The sequence below is a fragment of the Heteronotia binoei genome, chromosome 16 (genome assembly GCF_032191835.1).
Source record: "Heteronotia binoei isolate CCM8104 ecotype False Entrance Well chromosome 16, APGP_CSIRO_Hbin_v1, whole genome shotgun sequence".
Classification (NCBI taxonomy): Eukaryota; Metazoa; Chordata; class Lepidosauria; order Squamata; family Gekkonidae; genus Heteronotia; species Heteronotia binoei.
In genome coordinates, this window is record NC_083238.1 from 47,321,350 (window position 1) to 47,348,327 (window position 26,978).

Genomic DNA, 26,978 nt, shown 5'->3' on the forward strand with positions numbered 1-26,978 from the left:
ATAAAATAAATAAATCAGCCCCAGCCATTGGCCATGCTGGCTGGGGCTGATGGGAGTTGTAGGCAAAAAACATCTGGAGAGCTACCGTTGGCCACCCCTGCTGCTGGGTTCATCTGCTCCCACTTCTGCTGCTCTCCCACTTTCCCCTCCCCACTCTGAGCAAACGGGTCCATTTTCATCAAGTTCAAATTCACTTGTGATATCCAAATATCCAAAGCCTTAGTGGTTTATGTCATGCAAACCAGGATTCAAAGTGGCATTAAACTGGGGATTAAAATCCCAGCCTGCACAGCGTAACACAAACTCCAGTTTATCCTCTCTCAAAACTGTCTCAAACCTAGGAAAGACAGTATAAAAGAGGTAGGCAAAGAGGCAGGCAAAGAGTGACACACACTACTAGACTGTACTTCTGGGCTGGCCAAGTGCACAACATTTTCTGTCTCATGGGCCGTCAAAACCTCTCTCTCTCTCGGTACCACCAAACACGAGTATTCAAGAGCTTTCCAGTCAGAAGACGGTAGCTGCAGAACATCATCCCTATGCTCAGCAGTTCCTAGAAATGGGGGGGGGGCATATCTGTACCCCCCCTGTCACTACATTTTTTTATCCTGGCAGCAAGAGGTGCCACCCAGTGTAATACTGAATACCATATAGACAAGCAACCAAAAGCAAGAAACAAAGTTTCAAAGCTGCTGGGGCTTATGACAACTAATAAAGGGTCACACTCATTAGTCTGGCCATTCCCCATATACATTTTATATGCTTTCTCTTCATTGCATACATCAATTTTTGTCAGGAAAAATGTCATGAGAAGCTGCAACAGAATTTCATAGGACAAACTGATGGAACTAACTCTCCAAGCTGAAAAGTCCTTACTTCTTGTTTCCTGCAGGATCCTGTAAGTAGCTAGTAATTAATCTTATATTCAAAATCTCTGCAGAAACAACATATAGGAAAACACTGGCACAATGGCTCATTTGGAAAGCTGGCAGCTAAGATAAAAATCCTTGATAAGAAAATGAAGTTCTATGCTTTTCAGCATTGATGCCATAAATCTCTTTAAATGAAAAGAAAATGGAGGAAAGTGATAGTGTATTTGTTCAGCAGTTCACAAACTGCTACTTATCATGAAACTGAGGCCTTCAAAAAACATCTGGGGGGGGGGGAATGATCCTCTGAATGGTTGCTTTTGAAAAGTGAAAGAGGACACACATTCCCAATTGTTTTGAACATGAAAGTCAGTCTGCCTGCCTACCTACCTACTTTAAGTTATATCACCAATACCTTTAACTATTTATATACCTAGCATAGGGGTCAATTCCATAACTTTCCTTCCTCGAGATGAAAATTCCTCTGCATTCAGTACAATTTTGCACATATTTAAGATTAATGGTTTATTAGATGGCCAGATGTTTTGTCTGTTTAGTTTAATTTCACAGAGAAACTGGGAAACAAGACCAAGTCCCTCATTGGGGAACCAAAGTTCTGAATATTGATGTTTTCTAGTACAAATGAAACCCAACCTTAAGCAATAGAACCTATAAGACAGCCATGATACTTCATGTATAACATGAAAAAACATTCCATTAACAAATGCGTGACCCTCTCCCCAACTATCTCTAGAAAATGCATGAAAATTCAACATTTGAGGACCAATAACACATATTTCCATAATTCCTGATTTATCTTTTAAACTGTGATATGACATGCATAAGGGTCAACTCCACAAGGGGTATGAACTCGTCATTTAATACCCTCAGTGCCTTTTTATCAAGGAGTATCACAAGTGCCTTGCTATACTGGGCTGGATGGGTAAGCGAGAGTAGGACCATGCATTTTACAGATGGGTAAATTTTAAATGCCTTTTAAGATCATATGGAAAAGTGATATGGTCAAAAGAGCCAGTTTGATGTAGTGGTTAAGTGTGCGGACTCTTATCTGGGAGAACTGGGTTTGATTCCCCACTCCTCCACTTGCACCTGCTGGAATGGCCTTGGATCAGCCATAGCTCTGGCAGGAGGTGTCCTTGAAAGGGCAGCTGCTGTGAGAGCCCTCTCAGCCCCACCCACCTCACAGGGTGTCTGTTGTGGGGGAGGAAGGTAAAGGAGATTGTGAGCTGCTCTGAGATTCGGAGTGGAGGGCGGGATATAAATCCAAAATCTTAAAACACATATCATGTTTCTTCACCACAGAGATCATGGAATGTCTCGAATAACAAGACCTTTCAAATTGGGGTGGGGGGAACCAGTTGACATCTGAAATTTCAGCTTTTAACAAACGATTTCATCTTCAAGTTCCTGCTAATTTCAAAATATTCCACAATACTAAGGGGAACATTTCTATTTATCAGAGTGAATAACTGGTTTTCTGTCACAAGTTATTAGTTCCGTTGCTGAACAGTCCAAAAGGGTATACTACCTCCACCCCCATTACTGTCGTATGCATGTTACATATTTTAGATAGCTGGATTTAAAATTAAACAGTAAAACGCATCATCTTTAATATCTACTTCTTTGGAAAACGTTTCTTTATCGCAAGGAATACAACTCATAATCTCCAGCAATGCCAGTATGCAAAACTCATCTAGAAAAGCCTCGAAAAGAAGATCAATTTTCCTCTCGAGGTATTACAAAGTCAGACAAATCGACTCCACATTTTTGCATGACTACAAATATATGTCTTCAAAGGTAGCTTGTTGGTAAACAAAATTGCAGATCATAAGAAAGTACTACACAGGTTTTTGAATGAGAGGCAGAACTATTCAAAAGGGGGAAAGAAAATAACCAGAACACATTATTTCCTAAGAAGACGGAAAGATCTGTCTCTGCTTGCATTCCAGAAAAGCAAGATTTATAATGGAGCATTCAAGGAAATAAGATGGAAGGAATTTATAGAGATGGCAAGACAAACCAAGCAAAGATGATTAAATATCTAGGAACAAAAGAATATTTCAAGTCCTCCAGCACCATCGAATTTTTAGGCACCCAACTATCAAAGTTTTTCCAATAAATTAATTTGCAAAGCCTTTAAATTATAAATACAGCCAAACGGCTTAACTGGTAGGAACAATTCTTAAGACTGTGAGAACGTATCAGTATTTATCTAATTCAACAGAATGGCTTCATACATTTGACAAAAGGTACATTCTCTTACTTGTGAAATGTGGTTGATAGAAGATTCCATGCGCCTAAGCTGGGAGGCTTGGATATCAAGCATTTGTAGAACATTGTTGGCCAAGGTGTTGATCAAATAGGCTACACTTGCTAAAGACTGAGTTGTGTATGCTTTGGTTTCTTCTAGGGCCCGCTGTTTATCTGTTGACTAAACAAGAGGGAAATAATTAGATTATACATACTTGTTACACCAGTCATCCTTTATTACGGTAATTTGACCAATCATATAACACATTTACACATTAAAAAATTCCAAGGCATAAATAAACCAGATAAAACAATGTAAAATCTTCTAATTATATTATAGTTTCCAAGACCTAAAAAAATCACCAAATAGAATGTAGCTACTTGATGAGTCATCTTAGCATTCTTATCAGAGAGAATCAAGTCTAACTTTTTCAACGAGACCAGAGATTTTGTCAAACAGAATAATAAACTCACCGCATGCTTATAAAATGGGCAGCTAAAAAACATGTGCTCAATGGCTTCAATCTCTCTTTAAGAACATGAGTAGAGCCTTTCCACGTAGGTAGTTTTGTTATATCTGCCTTCCACATTGTTACACTAAGTGCTTTTAGAGAAGTCACAACCAACAACCTCTCCATTGAACTTGAACTCTTTCGGCCAATACATACAGTACAGTTTGAACATATGAAGCTGCCTTATACTGAATCAGACCTTTGGTCCATCAAAGTCAGTATTGTCTTCTCAGACTGGCAGCGGCTCTCCAGGGTCTCAAGCTGAGGTTTTTCACACCTATTTGCCTGGACCCTTTTTTGGAGATGCCAGGGATTGAACCTGGGACCTTCTGCTTCCCAAGCAGATGCTCTACCACTGAGCCACCATCCCTCCCCAGTTTCTACCAGTAACTGTCTCTCCATGGCAAAACATTCTGGACTGGTAGGTCTTCATATACTAAGTTTAAACAACTTTCTACAACATCCAACAGAACAGAATCTAAAGGGGAAATGCCTGGAATACATAGCAAGTCAGACTGCACTCACTTCTCAGTACGTGATAGCAGGCATTCTGCAGAACTGGATTTTGTGTTTGCTTCATCCAGCATGATTTGTGTACCCGGGTATCATCCTCTAGACCAGGAGTGGCCAAACTTCCTTAATGTAAGAGCCACATGTTTGAAAGGCACAAGACAAGAAGGAAGGAAGGCAAGACGAATAGATTGGGGGGAGAGTCAGAAAGAAAGTAGCTTTAAAGGTATTCTCTAAACCACCACCTGGCTTGGTTTGGAGAAGCAATTTAAAGAGACAAGTGCCTTCTCCAAGCTGGCCAGCAGGACGGTAGGGGCTCCAAGAGCCACACAATATCTGTAAAAGAGCCACATGTGGTTCCCAAGCCATAGTTTGGCCACCCCTGCTCTAGACCTGTGTAGGAAGTTCAACACTCTACACGCAACAAGGCACTGCACCTGCTTCGTGGTATATTTTGTGTTTTCAGATAAGTCTCATTTTCATTCCCATTCGCACACTTACAAAGTGGTTTCCACGGATGGAAGAGGGCCAACTTTCACCAGTTCTCTCTAGACTTAAACCTATCCTCATGTGACAAGGAAAGCATCTTCACATATACCCTTAACTCACTGGAAAAAAGGACTGCATAAAAATGTGAAAAACTGACCATAAGTAGAAAACTTTATCAGAAGTCTACCACCTTAAAAAATGCTGTTCTATATCAAAACAGTTTTATTAAGCTTAGTAGAAAACCAATACTCTTTCTATCCCCTTACTTCTTTCCATACTCTGTATTTAAGCACTTAAGAATCAGTTCCTTTCTCTTCCAAGGGAACCTTGGAAAATGTAGTTCTGTGAAAGAACTACAGAACTAATGTAATTCAGCACCAACCAAACTGTAACTCCCAGGATTCCTTAGGGGAAGGTGACAGTTTACAATGACATAAAAACAGACATAATAGTATTGATGGGGCCTTTGTCTTCCTCGCCCAGTTGCTTTGGGCTGCCCAAAGCAGTTGTAAATCTCTGAGCTGAAAAACTTATTTTCCTTCCACTGCAGCTTGGAAATTTTATGACAGAAACAGAAACTGTCTGCAAACTATGAAAGAAGCAATGACGGCTTTGCACCCATAAAAGCTAGAACTCCACTTCAGATGCTGTGGGAGACTCTAGTGAAAAAGCCTAGGTGCGGTGGCTCCCATAAAACAACAAATCATAATCACAGCTACCACTGCAAACATTTACATCGTATATTCAATGTATGATTAATACCTTGCTGGCTGTCCTCCAGACAAGGGTGGGCAACAGTAGCTCTCCAGAAGTTTTTTGCCTACAACTCCCATCACCCCCAGCCATTGGCCATGCTGGCTGGGGCTGATGGGAGCTGTAGGCAAAAAACATCTGGAGAGCTACCATTGGCCACCCCTGCTCTAGACAGCTGATGACACATCCATACTCATGTATAAGATCAAAAGATATTAAGTTTTCAGTAGCATCAACACAACAATGAAGTATTTAAATATGAAGCTTTACAAAGGACTTGAAACACCATAGGCACAGGAATAAAATGGGAAAATAATGATACTTCACCAATGGAAGGAGGGGGACCCTGAATTTTAGAGCTTTTATTGGTTCTACTATGTACTGTGGCCATCGACATCGCCCCAGAGTCGGAAACGACTGGTGCTTACACAGGGACTACCTTTACCTTTTTACTGTGGCCATTGTTAAGACAAACAGCTGACAAATTATCTAATATAAGCAAATACAATAAAATCCACCTAAGTAACAATATGTGCAAACCAAAACTCAACAAATCCCAGGCACCTAGCATTTTCAGCAATTATTTTATTGTAATGCCTCTCGACAAGCAACAGTTGAAGTACAAAGCTTATTTATCATTTTACATCAGAGCATGTTTTAGTGTAAAAATACATGCACACAAAGTCCTTCTCACTGCCGTGTTAGATTAATTCATTTACTGAACAGCGAATTACCAGACAGGCTGTGACCCTGAAGTAAACAGAACTTTTAAAAGCAACAACGACATTATAAGAAATTGAGAAGAAGTCAAGTTAGGGTTACAGGTTGGCTTTCTGTTGTGACAACAACCAGGACTAACTCCACATTGTTCTTACATGAGCCCTTTCTAATGAGCATTTATTTCAATATGTAATGAAATTCAGAAACATTCATGCTGCAAAGACCCCAAATTAAGATGCAGATGATAACTTGGTCTAAGAATACAGGGAAGTGCCACTGTTAGGATCCTAAACTGTAACTGGACACAAACTGTCACAGTACAGAATATCTGCACGGCTCACATGACACAGGTAGAAGTCTTAACAAACAATTTCCATGGTTAGCAGAAAACCATTGCATTTTAAGTTCCTTGAATCATCAGTTGAAGGAAAGAGTTACATTAAAATAGCAATGCCCAATGTGGTGCCCACCAGTGCATTATCCGGCACCTGTTCCTAATCCTTCCACATTCCCTCGCTGTTGTTGTTCAGTCGCACAGTTGAGTCTGACTCTTTGCGACCCCATGGACAAAGTCACGCCAGGCCCTCCTGTCTTCCATTCTCCGAAGTCTGCTCAAATTCGTGTTTGTTACATCAGTAACACTGTCCAGCCATCTCATCTTTTGCCGTCCCCTTCTTCTTTTGCCTTCTGTCTTTCCCAGCATCAGGGTCTTCTCCAGTGAGTGCTCCCTTCTCATTTGGTGGCCAAAGTATCTGAGCTTCAGCTTCAGCATCTGACTTTCCAGGGAACAGTCTGGGTTGATTTCCCTTAGGACTTACTGATTTGATCTTCCTGAAGTCCAAGGGACTCTTAAGATTCCCTCCTTAACCCTTTTCAAATTCCCTTTGTCTTCCTTGGACCCATTCACACTCCCTCCCCCTTTCTGTCTCTGAAAGCTCTCAAGTCTTTGATCCCAATCCCATGTCACTTCTTCCATTTGCTTAGAGGTGATCAAATGGTGGAGAGGTTGCTGTGGCGGCAAGTTCTGGCCAAGTTCTAAGCACCTCCCCTAAGTCTGGGTAGTAGCTGTAGCTTAAAGAGTAACAAGGTATAGTCTGGCTGAGGAAGAAATACTTGTACAGCATCCACAGGACAGACCAATGCAGTGAGAATGTGAGAAACAGCTGTTGTATAAACAGACAGAAAATATAGGCTGACCTCATTTTGGCCATTCAAATATTAGAAACCAGTTATGCAAGGCAGGCCAAACTTAAGCAATTAGGCCAAAACATTCATTCACTGTGTTAAGGTGTGTAATATTCTGTATTTCCAGAACAATCCTGTAATCAACTTAAACCAACTTCATTTTTTGTTGTGTGCGAAAGAACACTTTTAGGTAAATGAAGAAGTCTGGTAAACCTTGTGCCGTTTAACTTTTCTTTAACAAGTTTTATTTGGTCAATTACCGTAACTGTGCTCATATAAAGAATATGACTAAATCAGAGGTCTCCTGGCCAAGGGCAATATTCTCAAAAGTGCAAATATGAAGCAAACACGTTCAGTAAATCATTATACCATAATAGTTTCAAAGGAAGCCACTTCAGTGTGTATTTAAGAAACTACAAATATGGACAATACCAAAAGCATGAAACCAGCACACCACTGAAATGAGTATAAGCTGCTGAATAAAGCAACCGAAATACCACCATTTTACATACAGGGTATCTTCGGTTCCACCAAAAGAAACTAAACTGCATTATCTCACACAAGCTTGCAAATTCATTTTAATGAACATAAAAAACTATTTTTAAATTTCTAGACAGCAACACACATAAATCACTTCTATGTTTTTGAATGCATATTTTAGCTCTAATTTTAATTATTTTGATTATATGTTTTTGGTTGCTTTTAACAGTTTTTAAATATGTGATTTGTCAGCCCCCCTGTGGTGTCCCTTATGAATGCAGAAAGGTGGAGTATAAATTTTGTAAATCAATACTTAAGGGAAAACAGAATTAGTAGCAATACCGCTGATAAAGAATAATTAAGAATAATGCTTTGTGCATCTATAGCTCAACCTGATCTTTAAAAGTATTTATTTATTTCTGTAGATTTATAGCCCACCCTTTCCCATAACAGGCTCAGGGCAGATTCCAACATGATAAAACCATTAAAACCAACAATAAAACAACCAGAACAGTTAAAACAATTAAAACAATAAATCAGAATTAATTTAAGGTTGCATGGATGGTGTGAGCACAAGAGTAAAAAAACTGTTGCAAGATTAAACACTTCTGCTAGGCAACGTAAGTTCATACACAAGGTGTGCCTGCAAGCAGTAACTCTATTTGAACATTAGTCAACTGAAAGTGTCATGTTTGGTCTATATTTTTAGTCTTTCAAGAAATCAGTCTATTGTTTTATTATGCTAAAATGACATTCAAAAGCTACTGAATAGTCAAGCCACCATGTCCTGCTCCTGGAAAATGCTCAGGCCTGAGAAGTATGAGCCAGCACCACAGCTGTATTGCTACCTACATTTCAGCATTATAGCCTTGAAAGCAAGGGACAGATGTGATTAAATGCCAGATTAAACTTGGAGCACAAGAGACAGCTTGTTAATACTGTGTCAGGTATGCAAATAATTAACTCTTCACTCACTGTACATTATTATACAGAATGAGTTTGAGAGTAGAGATACCATGGAGATGTCTTTTTTTTTTTAATGGAATTCTAAAGCCTACATAAACAGCCCCACAAAGTCGCTTTGTAGGATGGGGATGTTTAACCCTTTTCCTATGCTTAACCACTCCCCTCTGAGGTGGCAGTGGGGGGGGGGATGCTACACCTATAGAAGCACACATATAGCTGCCTCCACAGATGGAGCTGCAGTTTCCAGAGAAGGAGAATAACCTGAAAAAGGCCCAGAAGGAAGAGGTTCATCAACATCCTTTTTCTCAGTCTTCAAAGCAGCCACATAATAAGCACAAGCCTCCTGCAGAACGTCTACTCAAGCTTGGCTCAGCTGATGTAAAACTCATGGTTTGTTTTGACTGTGGTTAGGTTCTGAAATGAGGATTCAGTTTGCAGAAGTCCAAATCTGACTTCAGTTCCTCCACCTTTCCCCCACCACCTGCAAAAACCTGACTGCTATCATACCGACCTGCACTGCAGCGCCCAGCTAAAGGCAAAGCCTTTCCACATCACCAACTCCTTCACCACTGGCTGAAGCGCCATGAAAGAAGCTGAATGCCTGCCTCCTCAGGAATCTTCACCTGCTCTTGGTGCAGCTTGTGGCAAACGATAGATACATGCCCCTTTCTCAGGCACCCATGAAAAAAGCTGCCTGGCTTTCCACATGAATCTTTCCCTGCACACACACACCGAATCCAACTAAACCAGCCTCCTGCTGCCGATTACCCTACAATAATGTCCAACTGTCAAGCCATGCAGTGTATTCTGCCATTTATAAACCATCCAGACATCAAAAGCATCCACACTAGCACCAGTGTGCAGAAGTCAGAACACGCACAAGAAGTAGCCACATCACACCAGAATGCATGAATTAGACCTCAATCTACCAACAAATCCTGCAACTAAACAACTATCAAAAGCAGTAGTACTCACTGTGTACCTTATAGAAAGCCATATGCACAATCACTGTCAATTGAAACAGCCACTTGTGTACCACCCCACCAAACTTACATACAAACACTCAGATATTAAGAGCATAACAGATAAAAAGCCAAATAATGTTTGCTGGAAAACTAAAATCCACTGATTTATCTGTTTACACTGGAACACACTGTAAAAGATGCAAAGCAAACCACCAGGATCTGAAATTAGAAGAACAGCTGGAGGTGAAAGAGTTGCGTGTAGCTCTTGAGCCAGAGAATGGTATACAGCACCAGTAAGCACATTAATTGTTGGGTGATTACTGCTGCCTAATGGAAAGGTTTTAAATAGCATCCAACCCAGGTCAAAACAAAGACCAAAATGTTAAACAACTTTAATTACTGAACTGTGAAATATAATAATTCACAAAAACTAAGAAATGGAACCCGTCTCAATGGTCAATCAATAAGTCCAATATTGAGCAAGTCAAGACCTTCTCCCCGAGCTTTTTTTGTAGCAGGAACTCCTTTGCATATTAGGCAACATCCCTCTTATTTAGCCAATCCTCCAAGAGCTTACAAGGTTCTTCTTACAGGGCCTACTACAATTTCTTGGAGTATTGGTGACATCAGGGGTGTGTGCCCTCATATGCAAAGGAGTTCCTGCTACAAAAAAAAAGCCCTGCCTTCTCCTATCTGGAAATTCTGTTTTTGGCACATCTGTTTTTGGGGAGTTCAGCCCAAAGCAAAACCATATGCAAACAATATAAACAGGTTTTTCCACAATAAAGGGGGGGAGTATATTCCTACAGCAGTGCAAGTTTTGAATCTGAAAGTGGCCCCCATCATTCTTTATGGCTCAGCTATTTGGATCAAAGTTATCTCTGATAATATTGATCAACCCTCAGCACAATTTCTTAGGAAACTATTGAATATCCCCCGATGCGTGTCTAATATATTGCAGGCAGAATTTGGACAGCTATCCTTGGAAGCAAAGCATGGCTATATGCCTTTAAACTGAGATTAAAACTGCTCTATGCTGAAGATGGTTTGTTAGACATGGTTAGTATGATAGTTGGAATGTCAATTGATGATATGTTTGAGATGGGCAAATGCAAAGCATTTTCTCTGATCAAAAACTGTGTCCTAGAAATCAATCATAGCAGCTTGCTTCTGAGAGCCTGCAGAGTTTGTTCATCTCTCTTTTTTTGGTCTTTCTTCCCCAAAATCAATACCCCCCTCCATATGTACTATCTTACCGCCTCACGATACTGCAGAACTTTCTTGTTCACAAGATTGAATACTACACCCACAATGGTTTTACAGGAGAGATTTTTGAATAGGTCCTATTCCAACAGAATTTGCCCTTGTGGCCTTAAAGATCGATACATCCTTTCATACCCTGCTCGAATATAGGTTCTTTGAAAATATAAGGGATCATTATATTAAGCCTTTAATTAGACAACTGTCCCCTTATACTCCAGAAATCCTTGCTCTTTTGCTTAGTGATAAGGATCCTAAGTTTACCTTAGCAATTGCAAAATATGTTTCCATCCTTTTAGCCCTTGCATCTAAAAAACAAGGAATAAGTATTTTCCGCTACTCAAGATGGATTTGTTTATTTGGATTTTTATTCCACCCTCCCTGTGAACGGGCTCAGGGCAAACAACAAGACTCAATGAGCTTCTAAGGGAATAAAAGGAAAGGAAATATAATAACGTGCCTGACTTTAAAAAAGGTCTTTCGATCAGTTCATTTAATAATTACCATAACAAAACAAGTACAGCATGTATACAGAATGTAACATTTTTCTGGTTTTGCAGTTATATTTTTTACTGTTGATGAGAACCTGTTAAGTGATTAAACATATTCAGACATCTTTTCTATAGAAGATATACTTGTTTATTCTGTCTAGCTGTCAACAGTTATCAAGTAGAGCAAGCAAGAATATTTTAGGAATTCAAATTTTAAACTATGTTACTCATGACTGAATTTCAACTTTGCTCTGCTTTAAGCCACCGGGGGGGGGGGGGGGACACAAACAAATGCAACAGCCATTCATGAGAGAATAAAAGGAAGCAGCAACATGTAATGTTCAAATCTTGCAAAGGTTACACTCTTCCTCTTCTAATCTACCATATCAACCAACGCCAAAAAAATGCATACAATAAGCCAACACCAGGGCATATTTAGCAAGAGCAGCACTTTTTTGTCAGCTATACGCCAACGTTGTTGTCATCTTTCAACTCTAAGCTTTTTAAAGAAACAATGAAATCACTTTTGGCACTGGAAGACCTTTTTGCTTCAGTGTGAAACACTCAGTACATTTTAATAAAAAACAACAAAAAGTGGACCATCTTGTCATCTGTGCCTTGAGCACTAAATTCATCAAATGCAACAAAACAATATTCTGACAAGGTTTTTATGTTTTTTTTAAGTGAGGAACCACCGATTATCTTCCCTCTGGTTTCTTGGAATGAAGCGTTCCGGTGGAAGGTTGAAAAATTCTATTGAGCAACCTTTGGTAACTAATTCCACAGTCCAAAGGCCTTGAGACTGGATCCAGATTTCTCTGAAGTCGTCTTCCTCCTACCAGAATGGAGGAGACATCATGCTTTGGGGTCCTTTCCATCCCAGTCTACTCTGATCTGCTCCTGGGCTATCTGGCAAATCTGGAGTAAAAAACGTTTCTGAGGAAGGGTCTCAACTCAGTCTAGTTCAATCTTCTTGGATCCTGTTTGGATCCCGGCAAGGCAAGATGTGACAGAACAGTCAGGCTCCACATCCTCCAGATTAGCTGTGCCCACATCAGAACTGCCTCCATGAGGTATTTGTGGCTGTGTAAAATGGCCAACATGGTTAGCTGAAAGACTCAAACCCGCTTTGGTCTCCTGCGCGTTTCTTCAATAAGTGGTATTTGTTCAAATCTTTTCCTTTCCTCATAACAAAGATGGTCACAGCCAATGAGGTGAGCCGACAGTGGGCCTTGCCAGTTTCCCCAGCAGTCTTCCTTGTGCCTGCCATTAAGGATGAGTCGCTGTTTGATAGAAATTTGTTTCTACCATTCTTCTATGCCATAATTGGAGCAGCTGGTTGGTCCAGCTCTGTTGCCGCCACAAAATGGCCACCATCTCTACAGTGAGATTGACAGCTGCCCTTCGCTGGTCTCCCAGAGATTGGGGAAAGGAAGGGGTTTGGGTTGAAGGAGGACTTATAGGAGGGAGCTAGGATAGAATAGAAAAAAGCTTTTAGAGAAGAGGAAAAAGAGATTTTTAGTGTAGACAAAGGCAAAGTCTGTTCATTAGCTGCTCTCCCTGTTGCGGCAGGGAAGAAACTGAAGAGGGTGATTCCTACAGGTGAGAAACAGGAAGTAAAAAAACACCTTCCTGCCTCCCTGACTGCACTGGAAATCACCCTTCAAGATGTCCTCTGCCTCAGAAGAAGAATGGGTGCATTTCTTCTTTATTAAAAACAAAACAGTGTCAATATGAAATTGCTTACCAAGCTCCTATCCAATATGAAATACAAACAAGCCACTTCCACTCATGTTCCCATTTATGAAGTATTATTTATGTTTCCATCCTTTGCATTATGAAATATTATCCCATTTATAAAGTATTATCTTTACCCATGGCCATTTGCAATTTTTTCCCAAGATGGGGTGTGTGTGAAGAACCTGAACAGAAAATCTCAAATCTCAAATGTTTATGTACATTCTTCACATTCCTAATTCAGCAATGAAATTAAATGTTGAACCTGAGTGCAAGGCCCAGCCAAACTGACCTTTTACAACCCTCAAAGAAGTGTAATTACTTGCAAAACCCCAAGCCCCACATCAATTCACAACAGTATTTATTTATTTACTATCCTGCCCTCCCCGCCGAGGCAGGCTCAGGGCGGCTCACAAATTTGAGGTCACACAGTTACATTGTGTAAACAAATAAAATAAAACAACAATAAAAACATCAAACATCAAAACAATTTCTAAAAACATCTACTTATACTGGTATCCCCTGGATTCCCCCTGGAGCACAGGTATGTGAATCTGTTCTAAAATTCGTGCTTGAGCTTTTTTAAAATCAAAGCAGTGTATCCATGATCTTTTGACACACCAAGGAAAATGGGCATTCTGTGGTTGTTTCTTGCTATGTCTGCCAAAACATTACCCAAACATGGAGTTTAAACTAAGCAAAGCAGGCACTTGTTCAGACAAGTGCTGTTTACAAGATATTCTTCCATGCTTAGAATAAAGTTATTTGTACTCAGGCTTGTCTACCAAGATATTTCAAATCTGTGTTTACAAGTTCTGCTGCTACATGAACAAAGACAGCTTTTCAACCACCTAGTTCAATGAGATCTCTGCACAATGAGCTCTTTTGTTTAGACAGGGATTTATTTTACCAATAACACCATCACTCCATTTATAGCGCTAGACAGAAGTGCTGGAACCTAAACCCCATGAAGCATCATGGCACATTCTAGCAAGAAATACGCTCTCACCTAATACTGCCAATAAGATTACAGAGGCTGCTTGCTGGTCCTCCACTGTGTTCACAGATTTAAACCCCAGCCCACTCCTTTCCCACTCCATGCACCTTTCAAGGCAGGAAGGAAGGGGGACATGTTGCCACCAATGTTTGATGCTGCTACACCAGTTTGGTGTAGTGGTTAAGTGTGCGGACTCTTATCTGGAAGAACTGGGTTTGATTTCCCACTTCTCCACTTACAGCTGCTGGAATGGCCTTGGGTTAGCCATAGCTCTCACAGAGTTGTCCTTGAAGGGGCAGCTACTGTGAGAGCCCTCTCAGCCCCACCTATCTCACCGGGTGTCTGTTGTGGGGGGAGAAGACACAGGAGATTGTAAGCCGCTCTGAGTCTCTGTTTCAGAGAGAAATCTGCAGTCGTCTTCTTCTCTCTCCTCACACAAGAGAGATGAGGCCAGATGCCCCAAGTGCTCCACTATGGTTGCATTCTCAAACACCCCACAATGGATGCCCAACTAAACTGTGAGAAATAAACATGCTGGCCTTGAAACACGAACCCCTGGCTCCTTACTCTTTCTCCTTTCCCTGCTCATGTGAAGCATGAGGAAAAGGAATAGTCATTTAAGATTAACCACATTCACGTGTGATATACAGAGATGTGAGATCTGTTGGCATTCTAATTTTAGTTCAAAAGAACTGTGCCGTGATATGCCTGTATGTCACTGCCCGGTCATCTCTTTCAACCGAATTTAACTGTCTTCCGTAAAGGGCACTGGGGCACCAAAGTTTCACTGTCACTCTCCATAGCATCAACTGCATTTAGAGTCACAAAGGCCTGGAGAAAGCAAAAAATAAAAATAAACCTGGCTTTTCTAACAGTAAAAATTGGAAATGTTGGGGAGTGCTGGGGTGGGGAACCGCTTATATTTTCTCTTATATTGGTGAATTGGATTGGTTGGGTGGGGGTAGATTAAATAACTATTAGACTAAGTAACTATTAGATATTAGTGGGTATTTATTGATAGGCCAATCGGAGGTGGGACGGCTGAGAAGAGACAAATCTGAACATCTGTCAGTGGAGGGTTGGTGGCACCAGTGAGAGATGATTGGCCTGGGGATTCCGGTACTCCTGGGGAGGGGAAGGTATGACGGTGGGAACAGGCAGAAATGGAGGGGAAGGAGATCGAGACAAGATAGTGCTCGACCACCTTCCAGCCTGTGTCCCATCCCGATGGTGACAGGTAGCGGGGCAAGGCGAAATTACTCGCCTCCGTCACTGGTGTTATGTAATGCCAGGTCCATTAATAATAAGACCTCCATCCTCCGGGAATTCCTGCTTGAGCAGGATATGGACCTGGCATGCGTGACCGAGACCTGGGTTCGCGATGGAGAGACCGTAGCTCTCTCCCAGATGGCGCCCCCGGGATACTCGGTCTTTCACCAGTCGCGGACTAGCGGGCGGGGGGGAGGGGTGGCCCTGTTCATTCGAGAGGCTTACTCCTTCCGGGCCCTCCCGGCTCCGGAGATCAAGGGCATTGAGTGTGCCGGCCTGGCGTGGGATGTTGGGGAGGGGTTGGCGATCTGGCTGGTGTACCGACCGCCTAACGCACCGGCCAGCGCCTTACTATCACTGATGGAGGCCGCAGCAGGATGGGCATTGGAGCACCCGAGGCTTCTGATCCTGGGTGACTTCAATGTTCATGCCGATGACGTGACCTCCAATCAGGCGATGGACCTAGTGTCTTCCATGGCGACACTAGGACTCTCCCAAATAGTTACGACACCCACTCACCAGGCCGGTCACATGTTAGACTTGATCTTCGCGTCAGGAGTTTTAGTGAACGATCTTGCTTCTATAGCAGTGCCATGGTCGGATCACTATGCCCTCAAGGCTCGTGTGGACGTCCCACCCCAACCCCGTTTGGGCGGCGAGCTTATTTTAGCTCGCCCGCGGAGCCTGATGGACCCGGAACGGTTCCTGACGGCCCTGCGGGATCCCTGGCCCCCTGGCGATTCCCTCGATGACCTGGTGGAGTCTTGGAATAATAGGCTCACCGGGGCCATCGATGAGATCGCGCCTAGGCGTCCTCTGCGCCCTCATTCAAGGCCGACACCCTGGTATAACCAGGGGTTGCGGCAGTTGAAACGAGGACTCAGACGACTAGAGAGGCAATGGCGGCGTACCCGAGATGAAGCGACTCGAACATCTTATAGAGAGGTTATGAAGTCCTATGAGGTGGCAGTCAAGGCCGCAAAGAAAACTTACTTTGCGGCAGAGATTGCGTCCGCAATTTCGCGCCCGGCACAACTGTTCAATACAATTCGGACTCTTACAACGCTGCCACAGGGCAGACCAAATTTTAATGAATTGGAAATTGGCTGTGAGGCTTTTGCGAATTTTTTTGCGGATAAAATCGCATCGCTCCGTTCCGACTTCCCTGCCACATTAGATACAGTTAGCGAACCTGAGGCTCCGTGCCTGTCTTCGGATTGTGTCCTGGACGGCTTCGGCGCGCTCAGCCTGGAAGAAGTTGACAGGATCCTCCTATCTGCACGCCCAACAACTTGTAAATTGGACCCATGCCCCTCCTGGCTTATTAAGACCTGCCAGAGGGAGCTAAGATATCCTATACGGGATATCATAAATAGATCCCTATTGGAGGGACATTTTCCATCGGCGCTCAAAGAGGCGGTGGTCCGTCCCCTCCTGAAGAAAACAACGTTAGATCCGACCGAATTGGCACACTACCGGCCGGTATCGAATTTGCCCTTTTTGGGCAAACTTATAGAGAGGGCAGCGGCGTTGCAGCTACAGAGCTTCCTGGAGGATGCTTCTGTCCTCGACCCCTACCAGTCTGGTTTTCACCCGGGCCACGGGACGGAGGCGGTGCTGGTCGCCCTGGTGGATGACCTTCGGCGACATCTGGATCAAGGCGGCTCGGCGGTGCTGATGTTGTTGGACCTATCGGCAGCGTTCGATATGGTCGACCATCGGCTCCTGGCGTGCCGCCTTGCCGACGCAGGGATTCAGGGGTTGGCCTTGCAATGGCTTTCCTCTTTCCTTGACGGTCGGGGACAAAGGGTGGCGATTGGGGAGGAACTGTCCCGGAGACACACGCTTGAGTGCGGGGTGCCTCAAGGGGCGGTGCTTTCCCCGATGTTATTTAACATCTATATGCGCCCCCTTGCCCAGATGGCCCGAGGGTATGGGCTGGGTTGCCATCAGTATGCTGATGACACCCAGCTCTATCTGCTTATGGACGGCCGGCCCGCCTGCGCCCCAGAAAATCTGGACCGGGCGTTACAGGCAGTGGCTAGGTGGCTTAGGCTGAGTGGGCTGAAGCTGAACCCGGCGAAGACAGAGGTCCTTTGCTTAGGTCGCTGCGGCCCGGGAAGGGAACTCCCCCTGCCAGTTTTTGACGGCGCTCCATTAACAGCGTCGGGCAGGGTTAAGAGCCTGGGGGTGCTGTTGGAGCCTTCATTGACGATGGAGGCTCAGATAGCAGCCACTGCCAAGTCCGCTTTTTTTCATCTTAGGCGGGCGAGGCAGTTGGCCCCCTTCCTGGAACGTGACGACCTGGCAACAGTGATTCATGCTACGGTCACCTCGAGGCTGGACTACTGTAATGCCCTCTACATGGGGCTACCCCTGTGCCGAACCCGGAAACTGCAGTTGGTGCAGAACGCTGCTGCCCGGCTGTTATTAGGGCTCCCAAGATGGGAGCACATTCGACCGGGGCTCCAGGGTCTGCACTGGCTGCCAGTAATATTCCGAGTCCGGTACAAGGTGTTGGTTATGACCTTTAAAGCCCTATATGGCCTAGGACCTGCCTACCTTAGGGACCGTCTCTTCCCACACGTTCCCCAGAGAGTACTACGTTCAGGTTCACAAAACCTGTTGGTAGTCCCCGGGCCAAAGGAGGCCCGCCTAAAATCCACCAGGGATCGGGCCTACTCAATAACGGCACCTTATTGGTGGAACCAGCTGCCGGAAGAGGTGCGGGCCCTGCGGGATCTAGGGCAATTCCGCAGGGCCTGTAAGACAGTCCTCTTCCGGCAGGCCTATGATATTAACTGACAATGTAAAATATCCTGGATGAAAAAATGTATCTATAGGCCGCCGGTTTTTACTCTATCTTGTTTTTTACTAAATTATGGTTTAATGGTATTTTAATTGTTTAAACTGAAATTGTTTTAATTATTGTGTTGTAAGCCGCCCTGAGACACCTAGGTGAGAAGGGCGGGGTATAAATCTTAATATAAATAAATAAATAAATATATTACAAGTGAATTTTTTAAAAGATAAGGTTTTAGTCACTGAGAATGTATAGTATGAAATTTATATAGATAATCAACAATATTAGATAATAATTCCTGCGTATACTGTAAACATATACAAAATATTATTAAGCATCTATTATTTAAATATCACATTATTATCATCATACATCTTATAGCATATTTATTTATTTATTGTTTTAAACTTCTTATAGCATATTTATTGTAGAAAAACACTACTGAAATGTCCTGTGGGGGGGAACCATGCTTCTCCATTCTCAGGAGCAAAGACTAATCAAACACACAAGAACAAGCAACCACTGGCCGAAAGCCTCCCAATACAAACAGAACCAACAAACCAAACAGAACCACTGTCAACCCAGAGAATCCAAACAGAAGTGAAGGCCAATGTGGCGCTCCCAACACATCTAATGTTAAACCAGAGAATCCAAGCCACACAAACTTAAGCAATAGAAAAGAACCCAGGACCAAAGTGGTGGCACAAGCCCAATGGAACCAATGTCAAACCAGAGAATCCTAGAAACCTGACAAGCTCCGCCAACGTGTAACCCCATTTACTGTAAGAGCTACCTCCCTCTCCATTCCCTCCTGTTGCCCACAAAACCTGAAAAACTGGTGTGTGTGGAGTTCAGAGCTTCAAAACACCAACCCCAGATATTCCCAAATATTCAGGATCTGGATAGCAATATTGCCAAGCTAGATTTGAGTCCAGTAGGACCTTAAGAGACAAACAGGTTATAAGGTTTCAAGAGTCCCTTCATCGGATTCCCAAATATTGATATGGGATATAAAAAAAATACTGATAAATACTCAGAGAGTCCCTGTTGTAGCTTGGGTATCCTAGGCCAAAACTAACTGCATATGCTCTCTATGAACATTTTTAATTTAAAAAAAATTATCTGCTTTATTTATAGCCCACCTTTCTTGCCAAGGCTCAAGGCAGGTTACAGAATAGAAACAATGTACTTGTACAGCATAAAACATCTGAGGAACAACAAAACTAAATGAAATCTAATGAACGGAATTAAAAGACAATGCAAACATGAAACTTCATAGTGCAAGATTCATCCCCTAGCCATAGGCACAGGCTGTTCAGGCTGTTTCTAATTATTCACCACAATGGTGTACCACTTCCTGCCTTGAAACCAAAAAACGATAAGTCACAGACCTTAATGCTCTCAAAAGCAAAATCCCTGAAATGAGGAAACTGCATATTCTTCAAAGTACACACAGTCAAAAGAATAAAGTCTCTTACCCCGCACACGGTAGTTGCTGCAATCCAGGAGTATTAACAATTATGGAAAAATAATAATAGCACAACACAACTATGAAATGTTCCATTTTCAGTTGCCTCTAAAATACTGAAAAATATTTGCTTCACACAAGCACTATAAAAGTAGGTGTCTACACTCCGTCGCCAAATGTTCCTGCAACTATTTGAAGGTCAAACACCTGCTAATGGTTCTGGAAACAGTTTTTTTTTTTAATGCATAGTTTTAAAAACTTCTCAAAAGCAGGAGTTGCAATGTTATGTCAGCTTGATCTAATTCATATCAGAAGTGCACTCTCAATCCACGTTACTCATATGGCACAAGATTCAAGCCACTCTGCAGGTAAACATAGTTCTCAGCCTGATACTTCACACGCAACACTTCAGAAGAAAAAAGGTATCTGTTTAGAAGTACCCCAATTTAACTACTAACACTATGAAGTATATACTTAAAGCATTAAATGTTTTGTGTTTTTATAAATCCATTTCAATCTTACTTTTTCTCACTAGATCTTTAAATCTCTTTGTTATTTTTTTCCTCTAGAAAACTACTGCCAGACCATGATATTTCTCATGCGCAGTTAGTTATGTACAAGAAAATCATCCTTCTATTATACCAAGTGTGAATGTCGCAGAAATTTATCAAATGCGGCTTCCTGTCATACTTGCAGTGAAAACAGTACTCGTGCCTTTTCTTTATTTAAAATATCTATACCTTGCCTCCCAGCATAAGCTCAAGACAGCAAGCCATAAAGTATAAGAATAATTAAAGGCCTATTAATAAAAACAATAGCAGTTGCTAAAAATTCCTTTCAATAAATATCATTATGCTATTCAGACTAGAAAAAAACAGGATCGTAAAATAGATAGAAAGAAGAAATAATAAAGAACAAGATGGCAAAATATACAACAAGGGAAAGAATTCCATCACAGCTGAAGGAAGGGGGAGACGACCTCAGATGGCAGAGTGGGAACACAACAGGGTCTGCATCATAGATTTTAGTGAAACTTGTAGGTTTTAGGCTTTAAATGCTCTAGTTCAAGACCTATGGCATTAGTGGGAATTATTTTAAAAATACTGGCATGAAACTTTCAAACTCAGCAAGATGTGTTTCATGTAATCTACATCAGTGAGTAACCTCACTTCAGCATATTGCACGCATGGAAGCTTTCAGATATACTTTAAAAGGCAGCCCTGCACAGAGTGCATGACAATAATCCAGTCTAGACATGATCAAAACATGGATAAGTATGGTCAGATCTTATCGCTCAAAAATTACTGGTCTGCCTGCAGCCCTAAATTGGCCAAAGATGCATCATGCCACGAGGAGACCAGCAGAAATCTAAAAGCATGATAAAGCTTCAAAACTAGGCTTGGAACCCGCAAGCCATCAGCAAAAAGTTATGGTAATCTGGGGATCTTCCCAGAAGCCCTTTCCAAGGGGCAGGAGACAAAGTTGTCTTTCCTGCCTCTTTTAAAAAATATTTATGTATTTTTAATGTGCGTGTGTGCACCTGGAGGTCATAGCAACCTCTGGTGATGCACACCTACTGGGGGCGTGGAGGATATTCAGAGAAGTGGCTGAATAAAGCCTGCCCCCGCCCTCCTGGCTCTGATATTCCAAGGATATTTCCATCCAAGTAGTTGCAAGAGTCGACCCTGCCTAGTTTCTGAGGTCTGACAAGATCAGGCTTGCCTGGGGTATCCAGGTTAGGGCACCTTTCCTGCCTCTTGAGGGAGTAGACCTCTGCTCATTCTAGGAGGGACTGTGTCCATTTCCCCTTCCTCACTGCACCTGCTCATCCCACCTGAATGTTAGTACACATAAATCCATTCCTCAACCCCAGGAATACTTTCCTGAGATTTATTTTTGCAATTCATATCCCGCCCTACCCCGTGAGCGGGTTCAAGACAACTTACAACATATCATTAAGCTATAACAATTCCATAAAACAATAACATAATTAAAATGTTAATTGAAACAAGATTAAAATTAAGTAAATAATTTAGAAATGACTTGCGAGTACTAATACAGCCTTATGGGTGAGGTGGCTGCAGTGAAGGGCAGACAGGAAAGGGCAGATAAAAAGGTGGGGAAGATCCCAGAATCCTTGCACCAGTGGACCACAGGACCCAACCCCTAATCTTCAAAGAAATTACAATCCCATCCAGTATATGCTGACTCTTCATTCACAGATCAGCCACATTGAACAGCACACAACTTACTGAATTTCTGTTCAATGTCCCTCATCCACCCAGTACCAGTTTCAAATACCTGTTAAGTATATCAGCTATCTCACTCAACTTTCTTTTTTCACTCCAGCTCTGCAGTTCTTGAATGCAAACCCCCTTTCTGTTTTAAAGAAAGATACCAGCACTTCTCATTTAACAAGACTGTTTTCCAAGACAACGTGAGCCCTGCCTCTTTTCCATAACGTTAGGACAGAGCTATCTCTTTAAATGGCTACAGGTAGTACAGTGCTGGGGGATGGACCTCAAAACCAGCATTACCACAGTCAAGGAACCTATCTAGAAGCAGCTTTAACTGACAGGAATCTATCAATATTGCCTAATCTAAGGAGTGGTAACTTTTACATTTTCTGACCTCAAGGAATAAAAGAAGTATTTTGCTTTAATTTAGTATTTATTAGAGTTCTCTTAGCAAGAGCACTATTTTTGTAGACTAATGCCTAAAAGCCAAAGGGAACTTATTTCGTGATAGCAGTCTTCTTGCAAAATCACCTGCAGCAGAGTTCAGTTTCTGCAACATTGTAATCACACCTACTGTAGTAATTAAAAATTAAGGAATACTTATTTCTAAATTTAGGTTCTTTTTTAATTAATGTTTTTAAATTAATATTTGAGTGTGTTTTGTTTTCAAATGGACAGCAAATATCCTAGATATAATAGAAAATAAATTCATTTTAATCAAATGCCTCAAGAGATTTTACAAATGGTCAGCACAGCACACATCAGAACCATAAAACAAGGCCTGGCTGCTTGCTACTGCTGCTGAGAAGGAGATAGGGTTGCTAGTTCCAGGTTGGGACATTCCTGGAGATTTGAGGGGTGGAGCCTGGAGAGGATGCAGTTCGAGGAGGGGTGGGACCTCAGACAGGTACAATGTCATAGATTCCACCCTCCAAACCAACCATTTCCTCCTGGGGAACCATTGTTGCCAATCTCCAAGTCACTCAGAATTGCCAACCTCTAGATCACTGGAGATCACTCAGAATTACAACTGCTCTCCAGATGGCAGAGATCAGTTCCCCAGGAGAAAATGGCTATTTTGCAGAATGGACTGAGGTCACTTTCCTCCTGCTGAGGTCACTTTCCTCCTGCTTTAGTCCACACTGGGATTTCAGACCAGTCACAGATTTTCAGCCTCACAGGATTGTTGTGCAGATCAAAAGGGAGAGAAGAGCATGATGTAAGCTGCTTTGGTACACACTGTGGATAAAGACTGTACTTTTCCTAAGTAGAAGCTGCAGGGAGTGGGGAGGAGATGGAAAGCTGAAGTCAGATCAATTCCACTACAGAAAACAGCCACCTTGGATGGGTAAGAAAGACAGCAAGGTGAGGGGCACTCACCCAGAGCCTCTTTCTACAGCCTGTTGTGTTTTTCCCCACAATGGGCCTTATTCCTAGTATTAATATAATCCAGTAAAGTAGCTGTGTTAGGCTGTTGCAGCAAACACAAATGTGGAATCTTTATTGTAGCATAAGATTTCATGGACCATCAGATGCATGAAGTGAAACTTCAGCCCACGTACATATAGGGGAAATAAAGTGTGAACCCCACAGATGTAACTGTTCTGGACATTTCTGGGGGCAGGGGCTTTATAAAACGAGGGACATTCCCCCGCCCCCACAACTACAGCAGAACCACCACTTCTCTCTTTAGTCTTGTTAGACCTCATACCTCCCGGACAACTGATAACACTCATTCTATGGTGTCTATTTGAAAGCAAATGTAGAACGGAGAGATCTTTTCATGGAAGTGAACTAGTGCTAGGCAAATGGCCTGAAATTTCTGAAGCTTTCAAGGTGGTTCCACATCCCCAAAACATGGCCCAGTGAACAAAGGACTTCTGACCCAGATAAGATGACTCCAACTGAGATTTGTACATCTGTCTGTACCCAGGCCAATTTCCCCTTAGGAAAAGGTTCTTCACCATCACCCACTTCAGATCTAGTTGAAGCTGTCAGTTTACAGACCATCTGAGAAGATGCCTCAGAGCATTAACTTTTTGTTAAGGCTGCTGCAGAGTTGACAAGAGTGAACACTATTGATAGCTGCTACCATCAGCCCTGCAAAAACCGAATAGGAGAAAAGAGACAAAGTCGAAGGATCAAGTTGAGCACACCGCTGTGTGATAGCATGTAAGATTGTTTCTCACTTCTCAGAAGGTAAAGTTTTTTCCCCTCTCATCCAATCTGTGATGGTGTCTAGATGCAGGATGAATCGCGGCAGTATTAGCTGCCTCTTCAGCTGGCTGATTAGGGAACCTGTGGGCCACAAGACATCTCATGGCAGCCTTGAGATCCTATCATGCTATGCCTCTGTAGAACCTGATCGGAAAGTTGCCCTATTAGGGATGGAACAGACTGCTCCTTGAAAATGCTTTGTTTCTATTATTGTAATACCTTTTTCCTTACTACTTAACATACCATTTTTAATATACTTTTTTCAGATAACAGTTTTATTTCTAATTCCTGCAGTCCAATCCTATCACACTGCTTCGTAGATGTACCATCCTACTGACTACATTTTAATATTTTTTATTTTTTTAAAAAAGATAAGGATACAGAGAGAAAATAAAGAAAAAAGGAGTAATTAATTCATATATTACAAGGACAATCAAAAGTCTTAATAAATGTTTAACATTTGAAATGTAAATATTCAAACAACTTCTCTGTTACAATTACAACAATCAAGTGTTTAGGAATAAAAAGGGATTAAAAGGACCTACATTCATTTATATTGTGTGATCCACCTTGAGTCTCAGTGAGAAAGGCAGACTATAAAGAACATGAATAAAAACTGCCTGTGACAGGCAGAACACAGAAATGTACCTCAGACACGCAGCAACCAAGCAGAGCAGTATTCTGAATCAGCCAATGGGAGCTGTAGTTGTGATTTCATGGCCCAGGAGGAAAAAATTCGACCCCATATTTTTCCCAGGGTTGGGGACTGGGGTTTTTTTTATATGTGTTAAAGGGAACACTGAGAAGATGAGACATTTTCTATTTTAGAACGAGCAAAGTTTGGAAAAGTTTGAGGACTTTTTCAATTTCTCCAATAGAAAGATTGGGCAATTTTGAGGAATGCTGAAATACTCTGGTGCGTAATTCAGTTGAAGCAGAGTGTTGTGTAGATATGTTATTAACCTGCCTGTGTGCTTTCCTGAGGCTTACACTACATAAACCTTAACATCCCATAATTCCTGGTTAAGCACTTACATCAGTCACATGTTTGTTCTGAAATATACTTTGTTATTTATTCACTTTAAAAAGCAAACCATCTCATGCCTGTCAGTTTTACTTCAGATATCAACCCAGGTTTCAGCAGATTATGCTCAAGCCCCAATCCTTTCCCTTTGAACCAAATTTTCTCTTTTAATGTACTGCTGACACAGCACACTGAGCAGGGAACAGGAACAATAGGGAAGGACATTCTGGATTCTCAGGAAGGAACAATGCTAGAAACGAGAAAAAAGGAGAGAACTCAAAGAAAACAACCAACAAGCCCTAGAGAAAAGATCTCTCAGAGTTCTCCTCCTAGCATACTCTCACAGAGGTGGCAGGAAGGCAAACTGAAGATGGGTGGGTGGTCTCTCCCCAACTGGAGGCAGAAAGATCAGCCTACTTTCTGCTTCCAGGGACTGTGGTAAGAGAATACCCACACATTCCAGAATGCCCTCCTTTTCGCAAGTGCAAATGCACTTCTTTTGCATAGTACCATTTTAGATTTGGTATTTTTACGACATTTAAAAGCATAAATGACTGGTTTTTGTTCAAACAAAACTGCAAATATACTTAACAAGCGGGAACCCAAAATAAACTTAGGGCTGGCACGCAGGAGTAGGCCAAGTAGATAGCCACCTAGGCTACAGGGGCACCCCCTCCCCAAGAGTGTGTGCTCGCTCTCCAGAGTCTTCCGCAGCAAGGGAGGACAGGCTCCAAGTACACGCGCCACCCCATCGCTCTCGCCTTCCCAAGTCTGCACAGACCCGGGAAGGTGAGAGTGGTGGGGCAGGGCAGAGTATGCGCTCTTTGGAGCCTGCGTCCCCTTGTAAGGGAAGGCAGGCTCCAAGGAGGATATGTGCGCCCTGCCCTGCCCCCCTTGCCTTCCTGGCCCTGATCTCATCCCCACCACTGCTGCTTCCTTCCCTTTCCCTCCTTCTCAAACAATCTTCTACCCTCTCCTCTTTCTCCCCTCCCCTGTCAAACTTACTCCTTCTATTTCTCTCCCCTCCCCATCTCTGTCAATATTTATTCCATCTCTCTTCCCCCCCCCCTTTACTTTGATAATCTCTTCAGATGCAGCATGGGCAGCAGGGCTTCTCCTACATCGGCTGAGCAGGTAAGCAATCCATGCATGTGCACATAACATTATAGTTGGGAGGGGGGGTTACACCCACCAATACCATTTTTACCTTTTAAGATTTTTCTGCAAACCGGGGATAAATTTCTCCCCAAATTTGGAGAAAAATTTCCTTTCACTCAGAATGGGCCTGATGCACAGATTTAGATATGTGTACAACAGCTCACACTTGAGAAACAGATTTCTCCAACCAGTATTCTGCCCGTCCTCCACCGTAAAAAAAAAAAATTCTCAGGCAAGACCTGTCGTGCTCAGAGATGGATGGATAAACACATAAAAATTTTATTGTGGAGACTCAGTACCTCCTCCTTACAAAACATGCATCTTGTGTGGTTAACCTCCATGCCAAGGCTTCCTATCATTTCACCAGTTTGAATTATTATTGAGCAACAGAAGAGAATAATGCAGAGGAGACACTGAATTGTCATTTAAGCTGCTGGGAAAGCAAAGCCACTGCATTAAGTGCCTACAAAAGCTACCAACAGTAGCGGACAGCAAGGTCTACAATTTGCAGGAGCTGACAGAACACCCTATCATTAGGATCCAACCAGATTACAAGGCATCTTCCCATCCAGTTCAAAGGATTATGAAGCAGGTTTG

At 42.4% G+C, this 26,978-nt stretch overlaps 1 protein-coding gene across 11 annotated transcripts in view; it reads right to left on the reverse strand.

Annotated features, from left to right (window-relative positions):
- Positions 1-26,978, reverse strand: part of ABI2 (abl interactor 2) — a 70,580-nt gene that overhangs the window by 37,334 nt on the left and 6,268 nt on the right. For all 11 annotated transcript variants that reach the window (XM_060256928.1, XM_060256922.1, XM_060256926.1 and 8 more), the window contains exon 2: positions 3,154-3,321. In XM_060256928.1, the coding sequence (XP_060112911.1) occupies positions 3,154-3,321 (168 nt within the window). The remainder of the gene's footprint in view (positions 1-3,153; positions 3,322-26,978) is intronic.